The 21,864-nt window shown below is 36.2% G+C and overlaps 6 protein-coding genes across 6 annotated transcripts; 4 read left to right on the top strand and 2 right to left on the bottom strand.

Moving 5' to 3' along the window:
- The first annotated feature begins 4,296 nt into the window (after positions 1 to 4,296).
- LOC147565733 (uncharacterized) lies at positions 4,297 to 5,783 on the top strand. Its single transcript, XM_086652239.1, has 2 exons — positions 4,297 to 4,375; positions 4,904 to 5,783. Exons 1-2 carry the CDS (start codon positions 4,340 to 4,342, stop codon positions 5,663 to 5,665), a joined length of 798 nt encoding a protein of 265 aa, XP_086508365.1. The 5' UTR covers positions 4,297 to 4,339; the 3' UTR covers positions 5,666 to 5,783.
- Positions 5,784 to 6,546: 763 nt separating this feature from the next.
- On the bottom strand, positions 6,547 to 8,046 carry RHL2 (Spo11/DNA topoisomerase VI, subunit A protein). The gene has a single exon (XM_086652237.1). It carries the CDS (start codon positions 8,044 to 8,046, stop codon positions 6,766 to 6,768), a length of 1,281 nt encoding a protein of 426 aa, XP_086508363.1. The 3' UTR covers positions 6,547 to 6,765.
- On the bottom strand, positions 6,547 to 12,850 carry LOC147565730 (Polyketide synthase, enoylreductase family protein). The gene is made up of 11 exons (XM_086652238.1): positions 12,514 to 12,850; positions 12,297 to 12,394; positions 12,073 to 12,204; positions 11,652 to 11,795; positions 11,430 to 11,532; positions 11,066 to 11,165; positions 10,744 to 10,820; positions 10,475 to 10,553; positions 10,191 to 10,309; positions 9,368 to 10,068; positions 6,547 to 8,454 (listed from the first exon to the last, which is right to left on the bottom strand). The coding sequence occupies exons 1-10, from the start codon at positions 12,693 to 12,695 to the stop codon at positions 9,975 to 9,977; spliced, it is 1,128 nt and encodes a 375-aa protein (XP_086508364.1). The 5' UTR covers positions 12,696 to 12,850; the 3' UTR covers positions 6,547 to 8,454; positions 9,368 to 9,974.
- LOC147565731 (uncharacterized) lies at positions 8,580 to 9,131 on the top strand. The gene has a single exon (XM_086652434.1). The coding sequence runs from the start codon at positions 8,580 to 8,582 to the stop codon at positions 9,129 to 9,131; it is 552 nt and encodes a 183-aa protein (XP_086508560.1).
- Positions 12,851 to 14,333: 1,483 nt separating the features above from the next.
- On the top strand, positions 14,334 to 15,188 carry LOC147565729 (large ribosomal subunit protein uL10c-like). Its single transcript, XM_086652236.1, has one exon. The coding sequence runs from the start codon at positions 14,350 to 14,352 to the stop codon at positions 15,043 to 15,045; it is 696 nt and encodes a 231-aa protein (XP_086508362.1). The 5' UTR covers positions 14,334 to 14,349; the 3' UTR covers positions 15,046 to 15,188.
- A 2,766-nt stretch (positions 15,189 to 17,954) lies between these two features.
- On the top strand, positions 17,955 to 21,346 carry LOC147565728 (protein TONNEAU 1b-like). The gene is made up of 8 exons (XM_086652224.1): positions 17,955 to 18,245; positions 19,320 to 19,452; positions 19,629 to 19,717; positions 19,838 to 19,960; positions 20,127 to 20,260; positions 20,395 to 20,420; positions 20,513 to 20,660; positions 21,101 to 21,346. The coding sequence occupies exons 1-8, from the start codon at positions 18,159 to 18,161 to the stop codon at positions 21,150 to 21,152; spliced, it is 792 nt and encodes a 263-aa protein (XP_086508350.1). The 5' UTR covers positions 17,955 to 18,158; the 3' UTR covers positions 21,153 to 21,346.
- The last annotated feature ends 518 nt before the right edge of the window (positions 21,347 to 21,864 follow it).

Raw genomic sequence — 21,864 nt, 5'->3', positions numbered from 1 at the left:
ACGCTCTTCACACACCCACAAAAAATCCATACACGTGTTTGGCACAAACACATTTTTTAAACCTGAGCCCCTCAAGGGTTGGCGTTGATTTTTTTAGGCTGAGCCCCTTGATGGGTCATGAAAATGTCCCATCTGAGTCGTTTAATTTAGTCGAGTTAGTTCGTTTCGAGTCTTTATTGTAATAAAATGGTTGGTTTTCTTGATTAGGTGTCTTTTGCAGAGTTAGGTGTGAAAAACGGTTAAAAACGAGGAAAAGATGCGAGAAGGGTATTTTGGTCATTTGGAATCAAAGACATTCTGGAAATTTGGCCAAGGTCAGTGTGTGGTTGAAAAGTAGAGGTCGAGACGAGTCCGTAGGAGAAAACGGAAGTCAATTCGGAGTCCGGATGAGTGAAAAATGCAAAGTCAAAGTCAGGTCAACATTTGGTCAGCTTTCGGTACAATGTCGGGCACTATTCTGGCCAGCGGTATACCTTTGGACACGTGTTGAGACCCGGAGGCCGTTACATCCAGTTCCCGTATTCCCGCTGAGCAGCGAAATAGGACCCTTAGAGCATGATCTCGTACATCCCGTTACAACTTAGTCCGGTGGTCCCGATCCAACGTTTTAATCTCAGCCTCTCGCTTCCGCGTTTTCAAGATCTGACGGCTTCGGATGGTCTGCTCGTTTGTTCTGATCCCGTGTCACTCATAGCAACAGAGCTACCATGCTCCCAAGCATCCGACGGCTGCTGTCCCTCCCGCAACTTAACTCCATGAAACCGGGTACACGTTAACATCCGGATTTCAACCCTTAACCCAGCCGCCGACCAATTTAGGGTTTCTTATATTTTAAGCCCCTAGAATTCCCAAAGTAACCCTCTCTTTTTCACTTTTTACCACTTTAACCCAACAAAAACCCTAACCCTATATAATAACTCTTGATCCTCCATTAAAGCTAGACTTGCAAACCCTCTCAATATCCCTCTTCTCTATTCCCATACCTCTTCTTACCTAATCCCTCTTCTCTATTCCCTTACCTTCTCTTTCTCTACTTTTCTTTCTCCAACCTAACCCATCTTTTCCATTCTTTATCCATCTTTCTCTACTACTACTTCCTCTTTACCACTATTATTAATAGTCATCTCCTTCTTTCTTCCATATTCTTCTATCATCTTTATCCCCTTTCATCTCTTCTTTCCAACTTCTTTCTACATCTAATTTCTTCCTTCTCTTTCTTTTTCTTGTTTAGGTGCAATAAAATAGCTATTACTTGGAATTCTTGGAGTAAAATTCTTGAGCACAAATGGAGCAAATCTTGGATAAAATGGAGATACATGGGAATATGGAATTTGAACATTCTTGGTGATTTCTTTCCATTAATTTCTTAGTATTTTCATTTATTTTACAATGTCAATGAATGTCACTCTAGATTCCATGTATAGTTAACTTAACAATCTAAGGTTGTGAATGAAACCCATTTTGGATCTTTATAATACCTGTTCTTGATTAATTAAATCCTTTGATGTGCTTTAATGTCTATTGATTGTTTATCTATATGGATTGGATTTTCTTTCCATTACTCCTGCCTCATAATTAGATATTTCATACTTTCGTTAAGTTGTTAGATGGAATATACTTTTTAGATGATGAATAATAGTTAAGCAATCCGAATCTCTATAAGGTAGACAATTAGAATTAGTAATTATAAATTTTTTTTATCTAGAACATCATCCGGAATCCAAATAGTTCATTATATTGGATCCCGAGTAAATAAAAAAGAGATTTAAGTAATTAAGTACTTGTTTTATAAAGTGAAATTATGCGGTGGATTTTATTACCTTAGATATCCTCTCACCTCTCTCTTAGATAGTTTATTTAGATTTATTCGTTTTCTTATTTCTTACAAATCAATTATCAAATTTATGACTGGGATGTGTGTGTGTGTGTTTTTTCTAAGTTAGTTATTGACATTTTGATTATTGGGCTAAACTCGCCGTCAATATCCGAAGTTACCTACCTATTCCTTGGGACGATTTCCCGATTTACAAATTAGACTATAACTTGACCCCGTATACTTGCGGGAATAGACCTATTTTGGGCCTATCACCCCTTGATTAGTTTTGGGTAGAAAAATTGATTTTTAGGGGACCTATTGGGTTGGAGTTGCTGTAAGTAAGCAAATATATTATGGTAATGTTTCTCGAGAGCGACTAAGAGCACCCCGAGCAATTGTTGTTGGTACCCGGAGAGAAGATAAAGATCACATCTGACTGCTGATAGAAAATCATCTTCATGTAAATTGACTCAAAATATAATAGTAGTATCAGAGAGATAGAGGTAAAGAGAGGGATAACGGGATAGAAACTAAATTGAAAGAGTTACACAAAATTGTTTAGAGATGGTAGAAGTAATAGTCGAGTAAAGGGAGAGAGACACGAAGTTAGCTTCAGAATAAGCGAGAGAACGTGGGAGGATTTATTGGATAAATGACTAAATTAACCTTTGCTAGAGTACCAAATTACATAATTATTTAAACTGTATAGATGTTGGGATATCTTCATCCATGCAAAATGTATACAAAAAATGGACGACCAGACTTACCCTCGTGTAACCGACCGAGTTGTTTTATTATAATAGATATACTTATTTGAGGTACTAGAAACAAAAGACTATTTTTGGTCTTCTCTCCGCTTTTCGTCGAGACAATATATAGTTAAAACACTATGTCGGCGGTTGCCCTTTCTTCTACGACCTTAATCCGTTCCCAGAGAAAGAGTTGTCGGCTAGATGAAGAGTTTGTACGGTCTAGAAAGAGAGGTGAGAAAGATGAGAGGGGAGAGAGGGAGCGAGAGGAGAAAGTAGTGGTGTTAATCGACCAATGGTGTAGAAGACCGAATTATGGAAAAACATATGTCCAAGTTGAAGAAGCACCTTCTTCAGCAAAAAAAAAAAAGTTGAAGAAGCACCAACTATTAATTAAGTCGGTTATCGCAGAGATAAGTTCGACCGTCTGTTTTTTGTTGGAAGTTTGATAAAGATTACATCCGACGGCTGAAATAAAATTTTCTTCATGTAAATCAACTCAAAATCTCCCTAAAATAACTACTTCCCTGTTTTCTCATACCACCCACAATTTTTGTTTTTATTTCTGTCTCATTCGAAACTTCTCTAACAGATATAACAAACTATTTAGTCTTTTACTACGTTTCATCTTCTTCCTCGCAATAAGAAAAATTAACCATCAGCATAAACTATCGACATTAACCAAAAGAAATCTGTGACAAAAACCTAGTACTGTTACAAACTTCATCAATAAACTACTTATTAAAACTAATACTGTAAAAGAACGGAAATATAAAGAGAGATAATGACGAGATGAGGCTGGTGTAATTAAAAAATTGAGTTGACAAAGAGAAACTCTAAATTCAATGTATGGCTGATTAAAAATATAATTTTGTAAATAATTGATAAACTAAAACAAATAAAAAAAAATTCAAGTATGCCAAAAGCAATAATAAAATTTTTGGCGTTCGAACTTCAAAGTGTATAAGCAAATAATAGTTCAACCACTTTTTTTCCTCTCATGTCTTTGATTTTGTTTTCATAAAATCATAGAATTTTAGATAAGAGGAGCTTGGATGGCTGGATCATGTAAAATCATCAACTATTTGATGTTCCATCTTCCATTTTAGTTTCATTTGTTTTTGTGTATATAAGTTTTGGAGGGAAAAAAGAGTATTTATTTTGTTTTCAAAATTCAAAAAGGGTATTTTAGGTACTTAAGATCAAAATAAAACAGCGTAGGAGACACTTCCTTTTTTAATGTCAACACAAGTACTAGTAATTACTAATTAGACCAAAAGTCAACCTTTAGACTAATTATCTCCATCGTCCAATCTCAATCCCATCTCGTTACTTCATATCCAACGAGTCTCATTCATATTACAAATTATATATTGTGGCTCAGTTCCATTGAAACATACCCCCTCTGCCTGAATTAACGGTTTTCTTGAAGAAGGAAAGTCAAGGTAACTGGATTGACTATGACTCTATAGTCTCTCTCACACCTAGAGAGAGAGAGAGTGTGTGTGTGTCGAGGCAGGAGACCTGAAAGGCCGGAGGGTTTTTCTATTGACAAGAAAATGAGGATTTTCTTGAAGGTTTTTTTAGTAACATTCCTTATTTTTCATGGATGTTTTTTGGATGTTTGTGAATTGGGACCCACTATACCTCTTCTTCTTCTCCTCCTCCTCCTCCTCCTCCTCCTCCTCTCTTCTTTATATAATCTCACTTCTGTTAGATTATTCCACTATTTCTCTTAGATCTTGTTCTGCTAGAGAGGAAGACAGAGAGAGAAATGGAAGAAATGACTTCACCTTGGAGTTGTCATGAGGTGGGTATCTCTTAATTTACTTTTATGAATATCTTCTCTTCATTTCTTGTTGTGGGTTTTCAACAATTCTTTGGTAGGATTTGGTTTTTCAACAAATCTTACTAGATGTCTAAATGATTAATGATCTCAGGGTAAGAATTTATACAGTTCGTTTTTATCTAGTTCATGATGTCTGACTTGTGTGAATGACTGATTTGAGTTGTTTTCGATTCATTTGATTAAGAAGATTTCATACTGCATGCTTTTATCTGGTTCCTGATGTCTAACTTGTACGAATGAATGGTTTGGGTTCTTTTTCCGTTCATTTGATTAAGAAGATCTCATACTGCATGTTTTTATCTTTCATGATGTCTGACTCGTGTGAATGACTTACTTGAGTTGTTTTTATCTGGTTCCTTGTGAACAATGATTAAAAAAAAAAATACACCCTTCAAGGGGTAGTTGAGTCTGAATGAGTTTCCATGTTACTTTTTCATTTGCAAATTGCAATCATCATAAACTCATAGCCCTTTTGATTTTTGATTACAGAATGTCGATCAATTAAAAGAATTGCTTGTCTATACAACAATTGAACTAGAATCGGCAAGAGAAGAAATGAAAAGAAATGAAGAGAGTACAAACCAGTTAGTTCAGATTTTGAATCAAACTCGTCAAGAAAGAGATGAAGCAAAAGATCAACTTCAGAGGTTAATGAACAAATGCATTCCTTCAAGTTCAACCCCAACTAATTTCTTCCCTGTTCTATCTTGTCTTCAATCCGAATCTCCTCCCATGATAAACTCGAAAGGTAATTCGAGTATTAGTGACTGTGACAGCTTATCAGAAACATATAATCACCATTCCTATGGGTCACTTCCCCTAAATTCATTCTTCGATCCAGTTTCTTTGTCAGAGCTACAAAATTTGAACATGGGTGATTCGATCAATGGGTGCATTTCGATGGGAACCGATCAAGATTCAATGAGAATGGATAATCTTGTTAAAGGGAAAGTTCTTCCAGAGAAAGGGAAGCTTTTACAGTCAGTAATGGAAGCTGGACCTCTTCTTGAAACAATACTTTTAGCAGGACCATTACCTCGGTGGCGAAATCCTCCACCTCTTCAACCTCTTCAAATTCCTGCACTATCATCCATCAATTGCTCTGAACCTCTTAAGAATTCTTCACATTTTCATGGATCATCTCAGTTGAACCCCATACCCATGTTGAATTTTCCAAGTGATTTTGGTGGTTTAGATAAAGGTTTCTTTAACAAGTCAATTCCATTGGTGAAACGCCAAAGGATTCATTGAGATCATGAAAGTGTTTTCTGGTTTGTACAAGTAATTGTGTAAATTGAATTAAAGGATTAAATTTTGTAGTTAAATGAAAATCAAAGATAAATGGAAACATTTTTTCATTTGGTGAGAAGGTTTTTGTGAGTATTCAAGCTTTTTATTGTTTAACCTCATATAAAAAACAACCTCCTCACCTTCTTCACTCTAACCCTCTCCTTTGTTCGTGTAACTTATGTGCACTTTTGCACTCAATAAAATGAATCCCATTATCAGGAATATGATTAGTAAAGTTGATTTTGTTCGTCAACTATTTGATTGGCGATTCCAAGGAAAAAGGAATCGCGAATCCACTCATCCCCTCGGTTTGGAATTCCCTCATCCCAATGTGATTCCTCGTGCCCTTCCTGCAAACCAACACCATTATGAGGTGAGAAGCCTGACAAGAATTAGGAGTCCATAACCTCCACTTCTTCCCTCCATTTCGAAAAGGTCGCTACAAACTTCCATTTCCGACGACCTTAAAAGTAATTTCTTGTTCATCCTCTCCTCTTTGCCGGCAGGAACCCCAGCGAAGAAATTCCAGTCTTTAACTCCTTCGTGAAGACTAAGGTTCTCCTTCGTCGAGGTTTCTGCCGGCGAAGAGAAACTAGAGAGAAAAAATTGGAGGCGGCGGTGGTAGTGGAAGGAGGAAGAAGGTCAAGGAAAAAAAAGTCGTCAAATAGAAGGCTTGGAGGAATCAGATTTTCTCATCCAAATGTTCTTGTTTCCGTAGAAAATGTTCAGTTTCCCCTAATCGCCCACCATAATAGATAAGTCAACTAAATCAACCAACATGTGATACATTAGTATGTGTGTGTGCACCATATTTATTTGAACACAATCTAAAAGGCAAAGACTTTGACAATATAACTTTTCATTTTTTCCTCAATTAAGCTCATACAAATAACAAAGTTTCAGCCTAAAATTGGGGAAATCCTCATCTTCCCCAAATATTTGTTACTCATTTTATATCATCAAAGTTCTAACTTCTTAAAACAACATAATTCTTCTAAAACAAAGAAGATCAAATAAAATGAAACTCAGCACTACTACTAGCTCTGAGAACTTCAACCAAATCAGATCCAATCTTGTTGTTGTAGCTTAAGTGGTAAATAAACTTCAGACAAATACTGAAACCCAAATGAACTCAAAGCTTGAATCTCAGCTTTCTGTTTTGTTTTCACCATTAAACTTAATTCTTCAACCCACCCAGGATTCTTCTTCACAAAATCTTCTTCTAGCAAATCTTTCCCAGTCTTGATATCAGTTTCCGTCATTGGTAATCGACATTGTTCGGGAATTTTATACTTATCCAAATCACTAGGTCTAACTCCCAACCACTTAATATCTGGTGTTGTCAAATTAGCACTATCATAAGACATATTCTTTGATCCACACCCATAAACTGATAAAATTTTCAACCCATATGGATCACTATCAACAAGTGCAAGAACTGGTAATTTCAATTCGGTTTTCATCTTCTTTAAGAACAATCTTGTAGCTACATCAGGTTGTCCTTTTGCTGTTATTATAATACAAGGAAATCGATTATAAAATCGATCTTCAGCTAATCTCATATAAGCTGCATCTTTTTCGACAAGAAGAATGAATAATGCATCACTTGACATATCTCCGACACGATCGATATTAGGAGGAATTGCTTTTCCACCCATACCCATTTTAGTACAATCAATCATATCACCATTATCACTAAAAATTAATCTACCAACAACAACCCCTTTTTCAGAAGCAACAACATTAAGACTTGATCTAGTACAACCAAGTAAACAAGAAACATCGTCAAGAACTGAATCAGATTGTGTTTGATCTTGAAAAAGTTTAACATCAGTATAAAAAAGATCTCTTTTTGTAACATGAATGTTTTTTAAACAAAGTTGATGAACTAATTGAAGGATTCTAGTAGTAATTGTTGTTTTACGAACAGTTGAAACATTTGAGTAAGGTCTAAGAGAAGTCTTATCTTTAAGAACGATTCGATCAAGTTCAGGAACGTAGAGTTGATTCGTGTTAGAGCGAGAAGGAATGTCGAATCCGAATCCAGAACCAGAGAGGATTGATTGAGTTATTTGAAGGATTAGACGTTCGATTACTTCTTGAACAGAGGAGAGATCGAGATCTGAAACTTCACGGCAGGTTGAAGAGAGGTTTAGATCTGAGAGAGTTAGGGTTTTGTGGTTTGTAAGATTTGATTGAATTGAATCTTTTAGGTTTTTGAGAATGGTGAGAATCGCTGAATCAGGTTTCAGGCGTTTCTTAAATGGAATGATTTTCTGATTAGTTTCGTCTTCATCATCGGAGCTTAGGTCTGCTTTTCGACGTTTCTTCTTGTCCGCCATGAATGAAAGAGGTAGAGAGAGACTGAAAGAGAGAGAGAGGCGGGAATGAGGATAGACGAAGAGCTAGGGCTTATTTGGGAACAATTAGGTATAATTCCTTCTTAGCTAACGAGATGTGACCTACTCGTCCAATTAGCCCATTATATTTGACAAGCTACTATTTGGCCCCGGTTTTTAACAACCTAGTAAAGGAAACGGTTACTTCAAATTTTCTTTTCCAATTTTAACCCTTTGTCTTCTATTAACTTTCGTTTTCCTCAATCTTCATCTTTCTATTTTCTCTTGTTGCTCTCTTTGTGTAGATATCTCGACAACATGTGACGGTTTCGTTGTTTCAATTCAAATGGACGAAGGGGAGCCACCAAGAGAGAGAAGAAGATGAGGGAAAGAAAAAGGGTGGCAGTTAGACTGACAGAAGAAAGAATACTGTTGATCCTCTCTGTCCATTGTGTCATCTTCAACCGGAAACGATCAATCACCTATTTGGCTCTTGCCCTAGGTTCAATGAGTTGATGTCCTCAGCAGCAACGAAAATGCAAATCATCTCAGATCCGGATCCAACTAGATTTATACAAAAGCTTCTTCTAAACCAGAAAAATGAAAGAGATCTAGTTTTTGGTATTTACCTTCTGTGGAACTTCTGGAAGGGCCGAAATAATGTATGCTTTTCGAAACAAAATCTCAACATAAACTTCATCATAAACCAATCTTTCAACAAATCTTTGGGTTACTCTAATAGATCTGAAGTTTCAAATCAGAGAAGCGAGATTAATACATGGATTCCACCTACTGGAAACACATTGAAGTTCAACTTTGATGGTGCTTTCTCTAGTGCAGGGGCTGCGATTGCGGTAGTTGGTAGAGACAAAGAGGGAATAACGAGATACAAAGAGGCGAAAAAGATTGAGGCGTTGTCTGCCTTAGAGACTGAAGCGAGAGCTTGTCTGTTGGCTCTCAAAATGGGGCAACAACTAGGGTTAGAGATGGCTTTATATGAAGGAGATAGTAAGATCCTAGTGGAGGCAATATCTAACGGAGGAGGTGAAGCGACGTGGCGGCTTGATCCATTGGTGAAAGAGGCCTAACACTTGTGCCTTATTAATCCCTTATGGACACTCCAGTTCTGCCCAAGAGATGCAAACTACGAAGCACACAACTTGGCCCAAGAGGCACTAAATGATTTATGAGCTTTTATGTTTAGAGTCTTTGGTTTTTTCTTTCTTGTAACTTCAAGTGATGTAATCCCTTATTGGCTTCGGCCGTTATATTGAAGTTATCAGATTTCCAAAAAAAAAAAAAAAGAAAAAAGAAAAAGGGTGGCAGTGGTGATATAGTAGAAGGAAGATGCAGATTGAGGTGAGCGAAAAGATGAGAAAAAAGCGAAGGATAAAACTGAAATAAAGAAGAATTACCATTCTCTTAATTGAGATCTTAAGAACAACAATGCTACTTGGTCAGACAACTCATGGTTCAGAGAAGGAAAAAATTTTCACAAAATATCATCATGACATAAGCAATTTGGCCGTCTAGGCCCTAGGGCCATTTAGCATTTTCCTTTTAAAAGGTTCAAGATAGAAGTTGATCAAGTATACAGGATTAAACAAGCAAAGTGGTCGCATTTCGAAAGCTAAACAAGAATCTCAGTTTTCTCACATTTGACTCAACTAATGACTAGCCACAGATCCTCGTCGAACAATCCTCACATAGTCGATCTCACTTAATCACGGGCAATCATGCTGGAACAACACAATAACCTTTCTGGCAGAAACCAGACTAAAATTCTTACCTAAACTTAAAAACTAAAAAGCAAGAAAATAAGCCATGAGGTCATAAAATCTTGTTATCTACAGAGTTTAGAAATGGCATACATAAAGTTAACAAACCTGAGACATGAAGATATACATGGCTAAACTTTCTGCCTTCATGGCCTAAAATTTGAGAATTTGTTTAGGATGACTTCCTAATTTTCCTAGAGCTTTATCCAATGCCGTGTGGAAGTTGTCGAAAGGCACTAGCTCCATCCTGCCAAAAGTTAACAAAGAAATACAAGCAGTAAGCTTAGTTCAAATAACCCATGTTAAATCATACGGAAAATGATTATTGTTGAAGCTCGAGGCAATTATGATCTTGGGGGAAAAACGTACTCGTATTTTAACTTTCCATCACGCATTAGACCTAGAAGGTAATCTATCAGAACTCTGCACTCTTCTGCTCTCTCGGAGTTCATCATCTTTTGTAACCAGAAACCTCGTAGAGTAAGATCCTGCAAAAGAAGTAGAGGTTAAAGACACCCATCAATAATGACCAAATGAAACACAGAAGTAACTGCTGACAATCATCTATAACATTAAATTGGAGCATTCCGAAAGGAATATAGTTGCAATTAGTCAGCGACTTGAACGAGAAAGTATAGCAGCTCTTCACATACCTTAAAAATGAAAGCTGAAGTAGATACCGTGACAGGTTTTTTAGCCATGCCACCATAAGTTACCATAGTCCCTCCTTGCCTGCAGAATGAAGACTTATCAGCTCTATCAGACTTTCGTAGAAATTATCAGTAAAAGTTGTACATATGGTGCTTACAAAGAAAACAGAAAAGAAGAGAGTAAAAAACTCAAACTAGGGGGCATTTTGATATTTCATTTGCAAAACAAAAGGAACTCTTTAATCTTTAAAGTTAGGGATACGATATTTTACCTTAAAAATTTGAGGACTAACGAAGCAGAATTACCTCCAACACAATTGAATCCTAAACTAGGTTCAGGTAGAGCACCCTAGACAGACAAGTGAAACTGAAAATAATCAAAGAAACTTTAAAATAAAGCAACCATAACGGTTTCGTGTTTAAGATTTAAAAAAAATCCAACGAAAACTATAAATAGTTTCGTACTTCAGAACTTTATATGAAAACCAAATCCAATGAAAGATGCACAAAATTAGTCGAAGAATTTTCCAGGGATAAAAGCCTCCTACAGTTGTCAGTAAACAAGTCTACGAAGAATTAGGAAAATAACTTTACCAGGAGACTCTTTATATTTTTCACTTCTAATTGGCTCTCAGTGAACACTTCATCAGCACCAAGTTTCTTGAGTCTTTCTTTCACTTCTTCCGCCCCAGCCCTGCAGCAAGCAGAAGTGTTTATTTGGCCCGTCAGGAGATATATTGTAGTGGAAGAACAAAATGAGTAATCGTGTCTATCTAGCAATTAGAAATGTCAAATATCGTAATCAAATAGATCTCCAGGACCCATCTTTATCTAAACGCAACTTTCAACTTCCATAGACAACAAACTAGAAATGGCGAGGCTACAACTATTTTTGTTATGCAAATTTTCAATACTTTAAAAAATGTAATAAGAAAAGATTCAAATTTAAAACTAGTACCTGTCTCTAATAATATTAATGCTGTGTATGCCCTTAATCTTTGCAAGTTGAATAACACACTGTCCCACAATGCTTGTAGAACCATTTTGCACAATAGCATCTCCTAATCATGTACAAACTAATCAGAGAAACAAGCAATCTTGAATCTAGGAAATCATGTATTAAAGTGAGAAGATCCGTGTTTCTGGTTCAATTAGTAACAAGGTCTGCCAGTGGAAATACCTGATTTAAGCTTAACGAAATCTTCCAACATGAGCAAAGCAGTCAAAGGATTAACAGTAACTGAAGCAGCATACTCCAAAGGTACATCTTTATCGATCTTGTGCCAAGCATTAGCCTCTTTTACGATATACGTCTGCCATGTCCCTAAGAACCACATACTTAATTACATAAACAAACATAGCAAGGACATTACAAATGATTCTATTCGGATACGATAAGATTCAAACCCCAGTCTCCACAGTGAAGAGGGTAGATACACATATGCCCACCCAACCAAAGTGGGCTTCACTTCACTAGTACAAAAACTTTTACAGTTCGAAGCAACATAATCTACTTTAAATATCAAATAAACCGAAACCCAATAATAATATCGCGCACATAAAAACGTTTAGAATAGGAAAAACTCAAAAGGGTATATTACCAGAAGTAGGAGGAGATGGTATGACAAAATCACCAGGGGATAGACCCTTAACAGCAGATCCCAAGGAGAGTACTTCCCCAACTCCTTCATATCCTCCAATTGCTGGAATTAGAGGCCTAACTGGGTATACACCTAAATTTAGAGTTTGAAATAATATCAATTTAACCAGTACAAATGAGAAATGAATGAACAGTATATATATCATGTTAAAGATGAAATCTGACCTTCAATTCTATTGATATCAGAAGGATTAATAGGAGAAGCAAGCATCTTCACACATACATCATTCTCTTTGATTTCAACACCAGGAAGTTCTATAATTCTGCAAAATTTCACAAAAATTAAAACCAGAATCAGTTCAGTACATAAAAGGAGTGATCAATTTCTTGAAATTTTACATGACTTGAACCAAAAAAATACACATTGAAGAAGAAATGGAACCTGGTTACTTGATCAGGTGATCCGTGTTGCTCGTACACCACCGCCTTGGACGGTGGGGACATGTTCGCCGAGAAAGCTCTGATAGTAACTGTTGGATTATGCCGGAATCCATGAAATAATTTGTTACAGATTGTTGGTCTTCCATTTAGAGCTTTTAGGGCTATTACTTTCACAGTCGCCATTTCTCTCTCCCTCTCTCTCTCTCTATACTTCCTCTTTAGACGAGATTGGCGAGTCTGTTTCTCAAAATCGGCCGAGTCGGTCAGAATTAGTTGAGTCGTCCCGATTCCTATTTTTGAAGGTGAGCTTATAGAGGGACCTCTGTTTGGTGTACAGGAGCACCATTATCTCGTTAAATCCATAGCATCTTATATACTATTACTTTTAAGGATCTAATTTTGGAAATTTTAACATTCGACCCACAACTCCACTAATGGTAAAATTTCTCCGCTTTCTTTGTTAGCGACACAGAAACACAATGGATCTCAAACCGGCCTCAACTCGTGTTATTCAAGCCCAACACGTATTAGGCCCAGTCCGGATATCCTCGAATTTGCATAGTTTGTGGGACACAGAGGTAGAAAGTGGGTCTGATAAAAATGAGGGGCGCGATGCTCCCAAACTTTTATGGGTGCCCGTCACTCCCGCCTTTTTTTGTTTAGAATGGAGTACGTTCTACGTTAGCCGTTACACGACACCGATACATCATCAAGATGTGGTAAATACGATAACTGTCGAAGTTAAACTACAAGATGTGGTAAATACGATAACTGTCGAAGTTAATAACTCAAGTTCAATAAATATGTTTCAACAAAAAGAAAGTTTAATAAATATGGATTCCACTTCTTATGAGAATCAAACCTGAGACCTCTAGATTTTTGGAGTTTATGCCAACCAGTCAACCACTTCGGCGTTATCTTTGGGGAAGACCATAGGGGTGGGAAAAAGATCCGGAAAACCGCTATCCGACCCGTTCGACCGAGATAAAAAGTGTCCATGGACACCCGATGGTCATAACGGTCAGTGTCCGACCGGCCCGAAAGAATTGGCGGACGGTCACGGTCAAAATTCTATGTCGAAGGACCGACCGCTGACCGACCGGTACGAGTGACCGAATAGGTTGACCGACTAAACTGTCCTCATTTTTAGAAGTTGACCGTTGAATTTTATAGACATATGAATATATGATGATCGTTGGCTATATATAGTCCTCTGGAAGACCAAACATTAGTGCATGGCTTAATTATATCTTGTCAAATGATGATCCACTGTGTTTTTTCTTTTTTATATTTACTTTTGATTTCTTGGCTAAACATCTTCATTTGTAAGTAATTTTGTTTGTGGTAATAAAAATAAAGTTCTGAATTAAGTAAATTTATTGGAAAGTCCGGACCGAGACCGTCCGGTGTCCGACTGGACCGGTAAAATAAACGGTCTTGGACGGTCAATGGACAAAGAATTCTTGAGAGTGACCGTCCGAGTCCGCTTGAGTAAATAGGTGGTCACCAACAGTTTATGTCCGAGTCGACCGGTTCGATGAAGTTAGAGTCCGATACCGACCAGTCCGGACCGATTCCCACCCCTACCAGAGACCGTTCCTCAAAACCGGCCGAGTTCAATCAGTCAGGTGAATCGTCTCCATTCTATTCCTTTACTATACTTCCGGTAGCAATATAATTAGATACTAAGGCTATCATAAACCGTTGATTGATGATAAAATCTGCAAAAAGTAACTTAAATTAAAGATAAGGTTCTTCAGTTTCTCTCTATACCTTCTCCCTCTCTGCTTCTACGTTCTCACCACACACAGACGGACAGACCTTCTTCTTCACCACCATGGAAGCCTCACTCTGCACACTTCAATCATCAAAACCACCATCAACCCAAACCCTAACTTTATCCAGTTTCACAAAACCACATTTCAATTTCACCCCTAAAACTACTTCTTTCCCAACTCCATACAAAACCAGACACATTCCATCAATTAGGGCAGCAATTAGTCGAACAAAGAAGGAAGAAACAGTTGAAACCGTCAAAAAACAACTAGAAAATTGTTACTTAGTTGCAGGAATCAGATACAAAGGACTAACAGTAAAGCAATTTCAAGATCTTAGAAAAACATTACCTGAAACAGTTAACCTAGTTGTTGCAAAAAACACACTTGTGGGTAAAGCTATTGAAGGAACTCCATGGGAAGCCCTAAAACCTTGTATGACAGGTATGAATGCCTGGCTTTTTGTTCATACTGAAGAAATTCCCGGCGCTTTAAAACCTTATAGGAATTTCCAGAGAGAGAAGAAACTTGAAAGTAATGATTTTACTGGAGCTGTTTTTGAGGGAAAATTTTATGGACCAGATGAATTCAAAGTGTTAGAAACAATGCCAACAAGAGCTGAGATTTATGCTAAGTTGTTGGGATCTCTTCAGAGTCCTGCTTCTGCCCTAGTTAGTACTCTTCAAGCTCCTGCTAGGGATTTGGTTATGGTTTTGAAAGCTTATGTTCAGAAGTTGGAGGAAACTGGTAGCCAGTAGGTAAGAAGATAATGGAATTCTAGAAGTAAGTTTTAGTAATTTCTTCTTCTTGTTTTTTTTTCTTTAAATTTCGAATTGAAGTGTATGAAAAGTGTAATTTTTGTATGCCCGAATTGGCTTTCAATCTTAATATTCTTGTTGTAGATTGATTCATAGTATTTTTCATGGTAAGATGTTGTTAGAACTTAGAAATGCATTAATATTGTTTAGTTGTCGAAATGTGTTTTATGGGGAAATGCATGTAAAATAGACCCAATATCTACTTTATCACGGTTTAATGCATAATTCGATAATTTAAGTATGACAGAGGACTAACGTTGACGGATAAATCAAACCATTGACTCCGAATTAGACTCGCAAGATGTTAAGTTGGTGAGAATTGAGATAAGGGCTCATCTTGTATGTTCTTCATTACTATATGAGTGTGAAGTTTAAATTGTGTTTATAATATTGAGTTAATGGGTTACTATTGTTTTTGCTTGCCGTGTCTTTTGAAAAGCTTGTCGATTGAGTTGCTGTTGTTTAGGTGTTCGGTTTGTAAAAGAAGGAATGCAAGTCATGATGCGTTAAACTTTTTGTTCTGGTTGCGCCGTTCGGGACTGATCTTCTATCTCTTGTCACGTTCATGATGTTAGCGAATTATAAGATAGATAATAATGAACAAAGTTTCTCCGTTTTTCTGTTATTCGTGAAGACTAAATTTCAATTTATTCTAGGACTTAAGATATATGAAATCATAGATATAGACATATAATATTTGTGATTTGAGGAGCTTGCTGTCCTTCCTCTGATATTGCTTTCTTCGGTTAAACTAAGATGAATCTGTGGCATTTTGTAAACTAAGAAAACTCAAGCATTTATAGCTGTAGTAAGTAGTAACAACGTAGAGTAGACGACTATTGCATTTACCAGTTATTGATGTTGATGGTGATTCTATGTGTACTTTTGGTCGGATAAAGAAGTCGCTGAAGTGCTTATTCATTGTCTCCTCTACTGCATATCAAAGAATCTAACGTTTATGCTTACTAGGTGGTTAAATACTCAAACCTCCACCACAATTTCTTTTTTTTAGGATCGTGCTGTGACATTAACTGTTGTTTGAGGTGGGTTTGCTTTTTCTATTTGAATTTTGAGTTCAATTTCGACATGATATAGAATATCTTTAGTTGGCCGGAACTCTATGGTTAGATAAGAAATGGTCAATATTGATACTCTAGATTACACTGGTTATTAGTTCAATTAGTATGAAATTTTGAACTAAACAGAATATGTTGTTTCTTTGGGATTTGACAATCTTTAAGCTCTCATTAGGCAGGCCAGACAATAGGGTAGAACCTGAAATATTGGCTTGACATGTTCGATAGCTGCTAACTGATTCTGCCATTATCTTACCAGAAAGAACTTCTTTTGCATTTTTTTTTTCTTTAAAAGTTTTAGTATTGGGTTTCAACCCGGTTCTTAATGGTGCTGCCATAAAAGTGAGCTGATTTTTGTCGGTTAAAATAATGGAAGCTTGATAGTCCAGTACAGTTTGTCTTTACCGGCACTCATGAATTAGGCATCTGGTATGTGGATTTTTTAGCAGGAATACATGGTTTACCATGAACAGAGAAGAGTGTGATGCCATCTATACGTTCAGATTCATTTATGATCAATGTATCAGATGATTTATTCTCTTTTGGTCAGGCAGGTAGCCCATTGCCCATCACTGCAATCTGTAATTATGGGCAAAGTTTTTTTTTTTTAATGGATTTTTTCATTTTCTTGATGAACTATTGATTTCTGTTCAAGTGTGGGTAGGTTTACTTTTGTAGTATTTTCTATCATTTTTCTTTAACTTTTATTCCATACTTCCACCATCACTTGGTGTAGTGGATGGACAGGCAATCGACAACACGAAGGTCCCAAGTTTGATCACATGGGAGTTGAAGTTCATCATTTTAATGGATGTAAATAAAGGTAGATGTAAGAATAAATGGACTTTTAAACTCTACAAGATGGTCTTAAAGGTCTTTACATGGGCCTTAAAGACCTAAGATGTCTTTGGGATGATAGTCCGAACTCCGAACAACTCTAATGGAATATTCAAGGAAAAACTCTAATAATCTAAGGTGTAAAATGTCTATTAAGATTATCTTTCTTAATGAGTGACAACATAGAGACACTTTAAATTTTTTTCTTTCTTTTGTTTTCAGTAGAAAAATCTAAAATAATTATATTTTATACTCGATCAGTTTAAGAAAAAAAATAGTTAAAAATAGTGTTTATTGGTTTAAATTTAGAGTGTCAACTATTCAACAAAAAAAAAAAAATTTAGAGTGTCAACTATTGTTGCATCATTGGGTGTCTAATAAAGTATGTCACGGGGTGATTTTTTAACAAAATTCTAAAAATTCTATGTTGCCATTCTAAGTTCTAGAATTTGAGTGCGCTGTTAGAGATGCTCTAATTGATCTTATTTGATCATGATGTATATATACCATGTAATGATGTATTGACATTAGAGTCTCTATTTTGAAGTTAGAGTCCCTATTTATAAGGCCAAATTTTCTTACGTACACGATTTTGAATAGAGTTAATTCCTATTTGGCCCCTTACTTTGTGACCAACTTCTTTTATGATTCTTTATTTTCTATAAATTCAAAACCTTTTTTTTATGTAATTATCCTAACTACCCTTCCTTTAAATATTTTTTCAAAATAAAATTATAAATATGACATTAATTCCACCTCATTTCCCTATTCACCACACATGTCTCTCCACGTCACCTCTCTCTCTCTCTCTCTCTCCACCTCAATTTCCTTTAATTTTATTTTGAAAAAATATTTAAAAGAAGGGTAGTTAGGACATTTACATAAAAAAAGAGGTCATATTTGAATTTACAGAAAATAGGGGGCCATAAAGGAAGTTGGTCTCCACCACCATAATTTACTCCATTCACCCAACTAGTCTTTATTTTTCCTATTTTCATGTGTTTAAACTTTTACCTCACTCAGACGCTCCCAAAGTGAAGTTTGCTTCCCCTGTTTCTCTATCTGAAATTAGTAGAGAGAGAAAAACTAAGAAAATTTGTTGGCGCGAAGAGTAAAATATCATCAAGCAAACAAAAAGAAATGGACGATTATACGAGGGAGATGATGGATCTCAAAACCCTTGTCACTCGAACCCTAGAAAAGAAAGGTGTACTTGCAAAAATTAGGGTAATCCCTCTAATTAACTATCATTACTTAACATGTTTATTACATTTATACTTGTTAAAATTCTCTCAAGTTTCGTTTCAATTTCAAATCTTTGTTCAAATGGGTAAGTAAGTGTGATTAATGGGTAAGTTAGGAAGTATAGGTTGGTTTAGTGAAATTTTAAGCTTAGGGTTAGATTTATAAACTATAATCTTGGAGTTAATGGCTTTTTACCTGAACCAGATTAGTTATGGGCTTATGACATGATTAGGAAGCTGAAACAGTAAAACCATTTGATATCCTTTTCATATGAAATCTTGGCTTCATGCTCAGTTACTTATAGATCAAGGGCTTACAACCCTATCTAGTGTTATTTAATCTGATGAAATTTGTATGGTCATAATATAACTTTGGATCCTTTTAGAGGGTAATCCTTACTTGTTTTTCTATCAGAGGTTGTATTATGATCTTTCACATTATACAGCATTGAACCCCGATTTATGAAAAGAGTAATTGATAGAGAAACCTCCAAGGCATTCCAATTGTCGAAGGTCAGTAAGGAGGAACACTATCCGTTACAGACCGAATAAAATTTCAAATATAGATCAACACCCATTTTTGGTAAATAATGTGTAAATGGAATATATTTATTTGTTATCGTTAAATTATTAGCTTGTATTCCAGTTTTATCTCTTTGGAGATTATCTTAGCTTTCAAGATTGTGAACCTCTCTTTATGATCCATAATTATATTTTTTTGTTGAATCATTTTCCGAATACGGGTTGGGGAATGATACTCAGGTGAAAGCAGTTTGAGTATAACTTATTTAGGGGAGGGACACAAATAGATCTTGTTAGACCTTGCGGCACATGTATCTGTTATAGAAGTCATCTTAATGGCTTGAAAGGATTTTATTTTTATTTGTCCTAAGGTCCGGATGGTTTTACAGAGGGTCAAGAATTTCACCTTGAAAGATCGAACCCCCATCTCATCTATGGAAAGCATAACACGAAACCTTTTTCAGGATTTTATTTTCGTACTTATAACTTATTCATTTCTTAGACATCTTTTTTTTTTGGTATAATTTCTTGCTAGGCTGAGCTTAGGGCAAGTGTCTTCGAGGCCATTGAGGAAGAAGATCGGGTAACTGAAAATGATGATGGTGTACCTCCTGCGTTGCTTGGTAGCTGCAATGAACGTGCAAAACAACTTCATGCTTCTCCTTCAGGTAAGTTGTTTACTAATTGCCTATTGTGGAAATACCTGTCGTCATTTTCTCCGCCACAAGAATATCCTTCTATTTGTGTTTCATTGTGCCATGGTGCTGACATGAAATTAGGCTCAAATTTGCTTTTCTTATTTATAGTAACTCTTTGGTTGCATTTTTTTTTGTGCTACACACAGGGAGGCTTCTTACAGCCCTAATATGTGAATACATGGATTGGGCACAATTAAGCCATACTCTAAAAGTTTATCTGCCCGAATGCAATTTGGTAATCATGTAATGGTTTAAAATTTATTTACTCGACTTTAGCTAGTTTTGGGAGACCAATTTGCTAAAATATTTTCTTATGCATCTCTTCTCCTTCATTTATCAATGGGTTTGATTGCAGCAAAAGGATTTCTGGAAAGCCGAGTTGAATGATTTTAGCGTCAACAACGGCTATGACCTGAACCGGAATGGGGAAAGTGGCCCTTTGCTTTTAGACGTTCTCGAAGGATTTTTGAAGTTTGAGGTTTTGACTTTGCTTCCAACTTCTTGATTGTCTTAAAACCAATCTTTAGCAAATTACTGCTTACGAACTTGTTTTCCTATCTATTTCAATAGAATAATAATTTATACTATAATTAATGAATTCTGCAGGCGATTCTTTTATTATTTCTGCATTTGTTTTCTCACAGAACTTATCTCAAGCAAGGGGCACTGGAAGAAGAGCAGGCTCTTCAGAAACCGAGTCTCTGTCCAGTTTAGATCCGAGAAATGGTCGAAGAGCTTCATCCTCATCTGTTGCTGGAGGCTTACCTCCATTAGGAAGGTACCATGAATAGCTAGTCTGGCTTATAAATTCAATATGATTAGAGTAAAAAACAAATATAACCCACTTATTAATTTTAGTGTACTCTCTTTATCACTTCAAATTTAATATATCTCCTGCTTTATGCTCTACAGGATGGTTCCTGCAACCCATTTGTCCGGTAAGATGCAACTAGTTTTTACCCTTCTGTCCTCTCCAAACGATGTATTATTGCTTGAGGTGTTCCTTTTTGAAAGTTTTCCAATATTTCAGATAGGAGGGTAGGATCTTCTGTGTCTGGGTATAGGAAAGATGAGTACAATTGGAGATATGATAGCGACGAAATCTCAGAGGATGTAATTCGTGCCATGGAAAACATCCAATTAGATAAAAAAGCTCGGAACCTAACGACATCTTGGCGGTAGGTTTTCTCAACTTTTTCATGTTCCATTGAGGCTTTCATCTCTTCAACGCAAGTACTTCTAGAAAAAAAAACATTTCCAATTATTTTTCTGCTTGGTATGATCGAAACCCGCTATTTCGGGATTTTATATGCTGTCACCTTCCAATCTGCAAATTTAGTTCATCTAGAGTCAGTTGTTCGATAACATGCTCGTTAACCCTCTACGGTAAAAACAAAACAAAACTTGGCTTATTGATCTTCTTATAAATGAGCAATACTTTAATCAGATCCAGATGAAAATTTTCTTCGCTTCGATTAAGTTGTACCGTAATGTTGTAACTTGTAGTTTCTATTCATCTTATGCATATTTGTTCAAAACCGTTCATCGTCGATTAAAAGGAGAAACAACTTACTTGCTGAGATGAAATATACATGATTTGGTTCCTCTATATTTGCAGGCATTCAGGTGATGAAACCTCAGAAGATGATAGCAAGGGAGACCACATCTAGTTTTGGGGCATTTCCCCATCAATATAACCCTAGTTGTACTGGAAAAAAAAGAGTTCTTAATTATGTTAATGGTAGTTTGTTCTCTGATTACTAAAATAGGCAAAAACAAGGAGCATGATGTATGATTTTGTATTGAATTTGAGGAATCTTTCTTGTTTTTCTTGAGCCATTTTAATTCCCACCAGTTGAATTTACTTTGCTTTCTACTATTAGTTTATTATGTTAGGATAATATACTTGGCTTTGGTATTCGTAGGAGATTGACGATGATTTTTTTTTTTAATTACCATATGTGTGCTTTCTAGTAACTTAAAAGGGTGACAACTTTCCCTTAGGACCCATGTTTGCATTACGGTGCTCTAACCAATTTATCCCCAGAATCATGTCGAAGTCCTAAAACATCTAAACATTAAATACTATGAGAAGTATTATGATTTCTCAATCTTTCACTCTAATTGCATAGTGCCAGACAATGCTAGAGAGGCCACTCTTGAACACCAGTTGAATCTTAATTATAAAGGAGGGAAGTTTTATAAGGCCTCCACAATTTTGTTAAAATGCCTCCTCATGAACCATTTTACTTGCTAAATTATCACTGAGGGGAGGCCTTTAACAAAAATGAGAGGGCCCTATAAATCTCCCTTATAAGGATCTCTTGTTTGTCTTAATATTGGGGCTGAGAGCTGAGGTGTTTGTCTTAATATTGGGTGGGG

The sequence above is a fragment of the Eschscholzia californica genome, unplaced genomic scaffold, assembly GCF_041429995.1.
Source record: "Eschscholzia californica isolate CP2 unplaced genomic scaffold, dmEscCali1.0.p SCAF_1, whole genome shotgun sequence".
NCBI classification, from domain to species: Eukaryota; Viridiplantae; Streptophyta; class Magnoliopsida; order Ranunculales; family Papaveraceae; genus Eschscholzia; species Eschscholzia californica.
The sequence above is the reverse complement of the archived record's forward strand: the minus strand, read 5'-3'. Positions and strand labels throughout refer to the sequence as shown.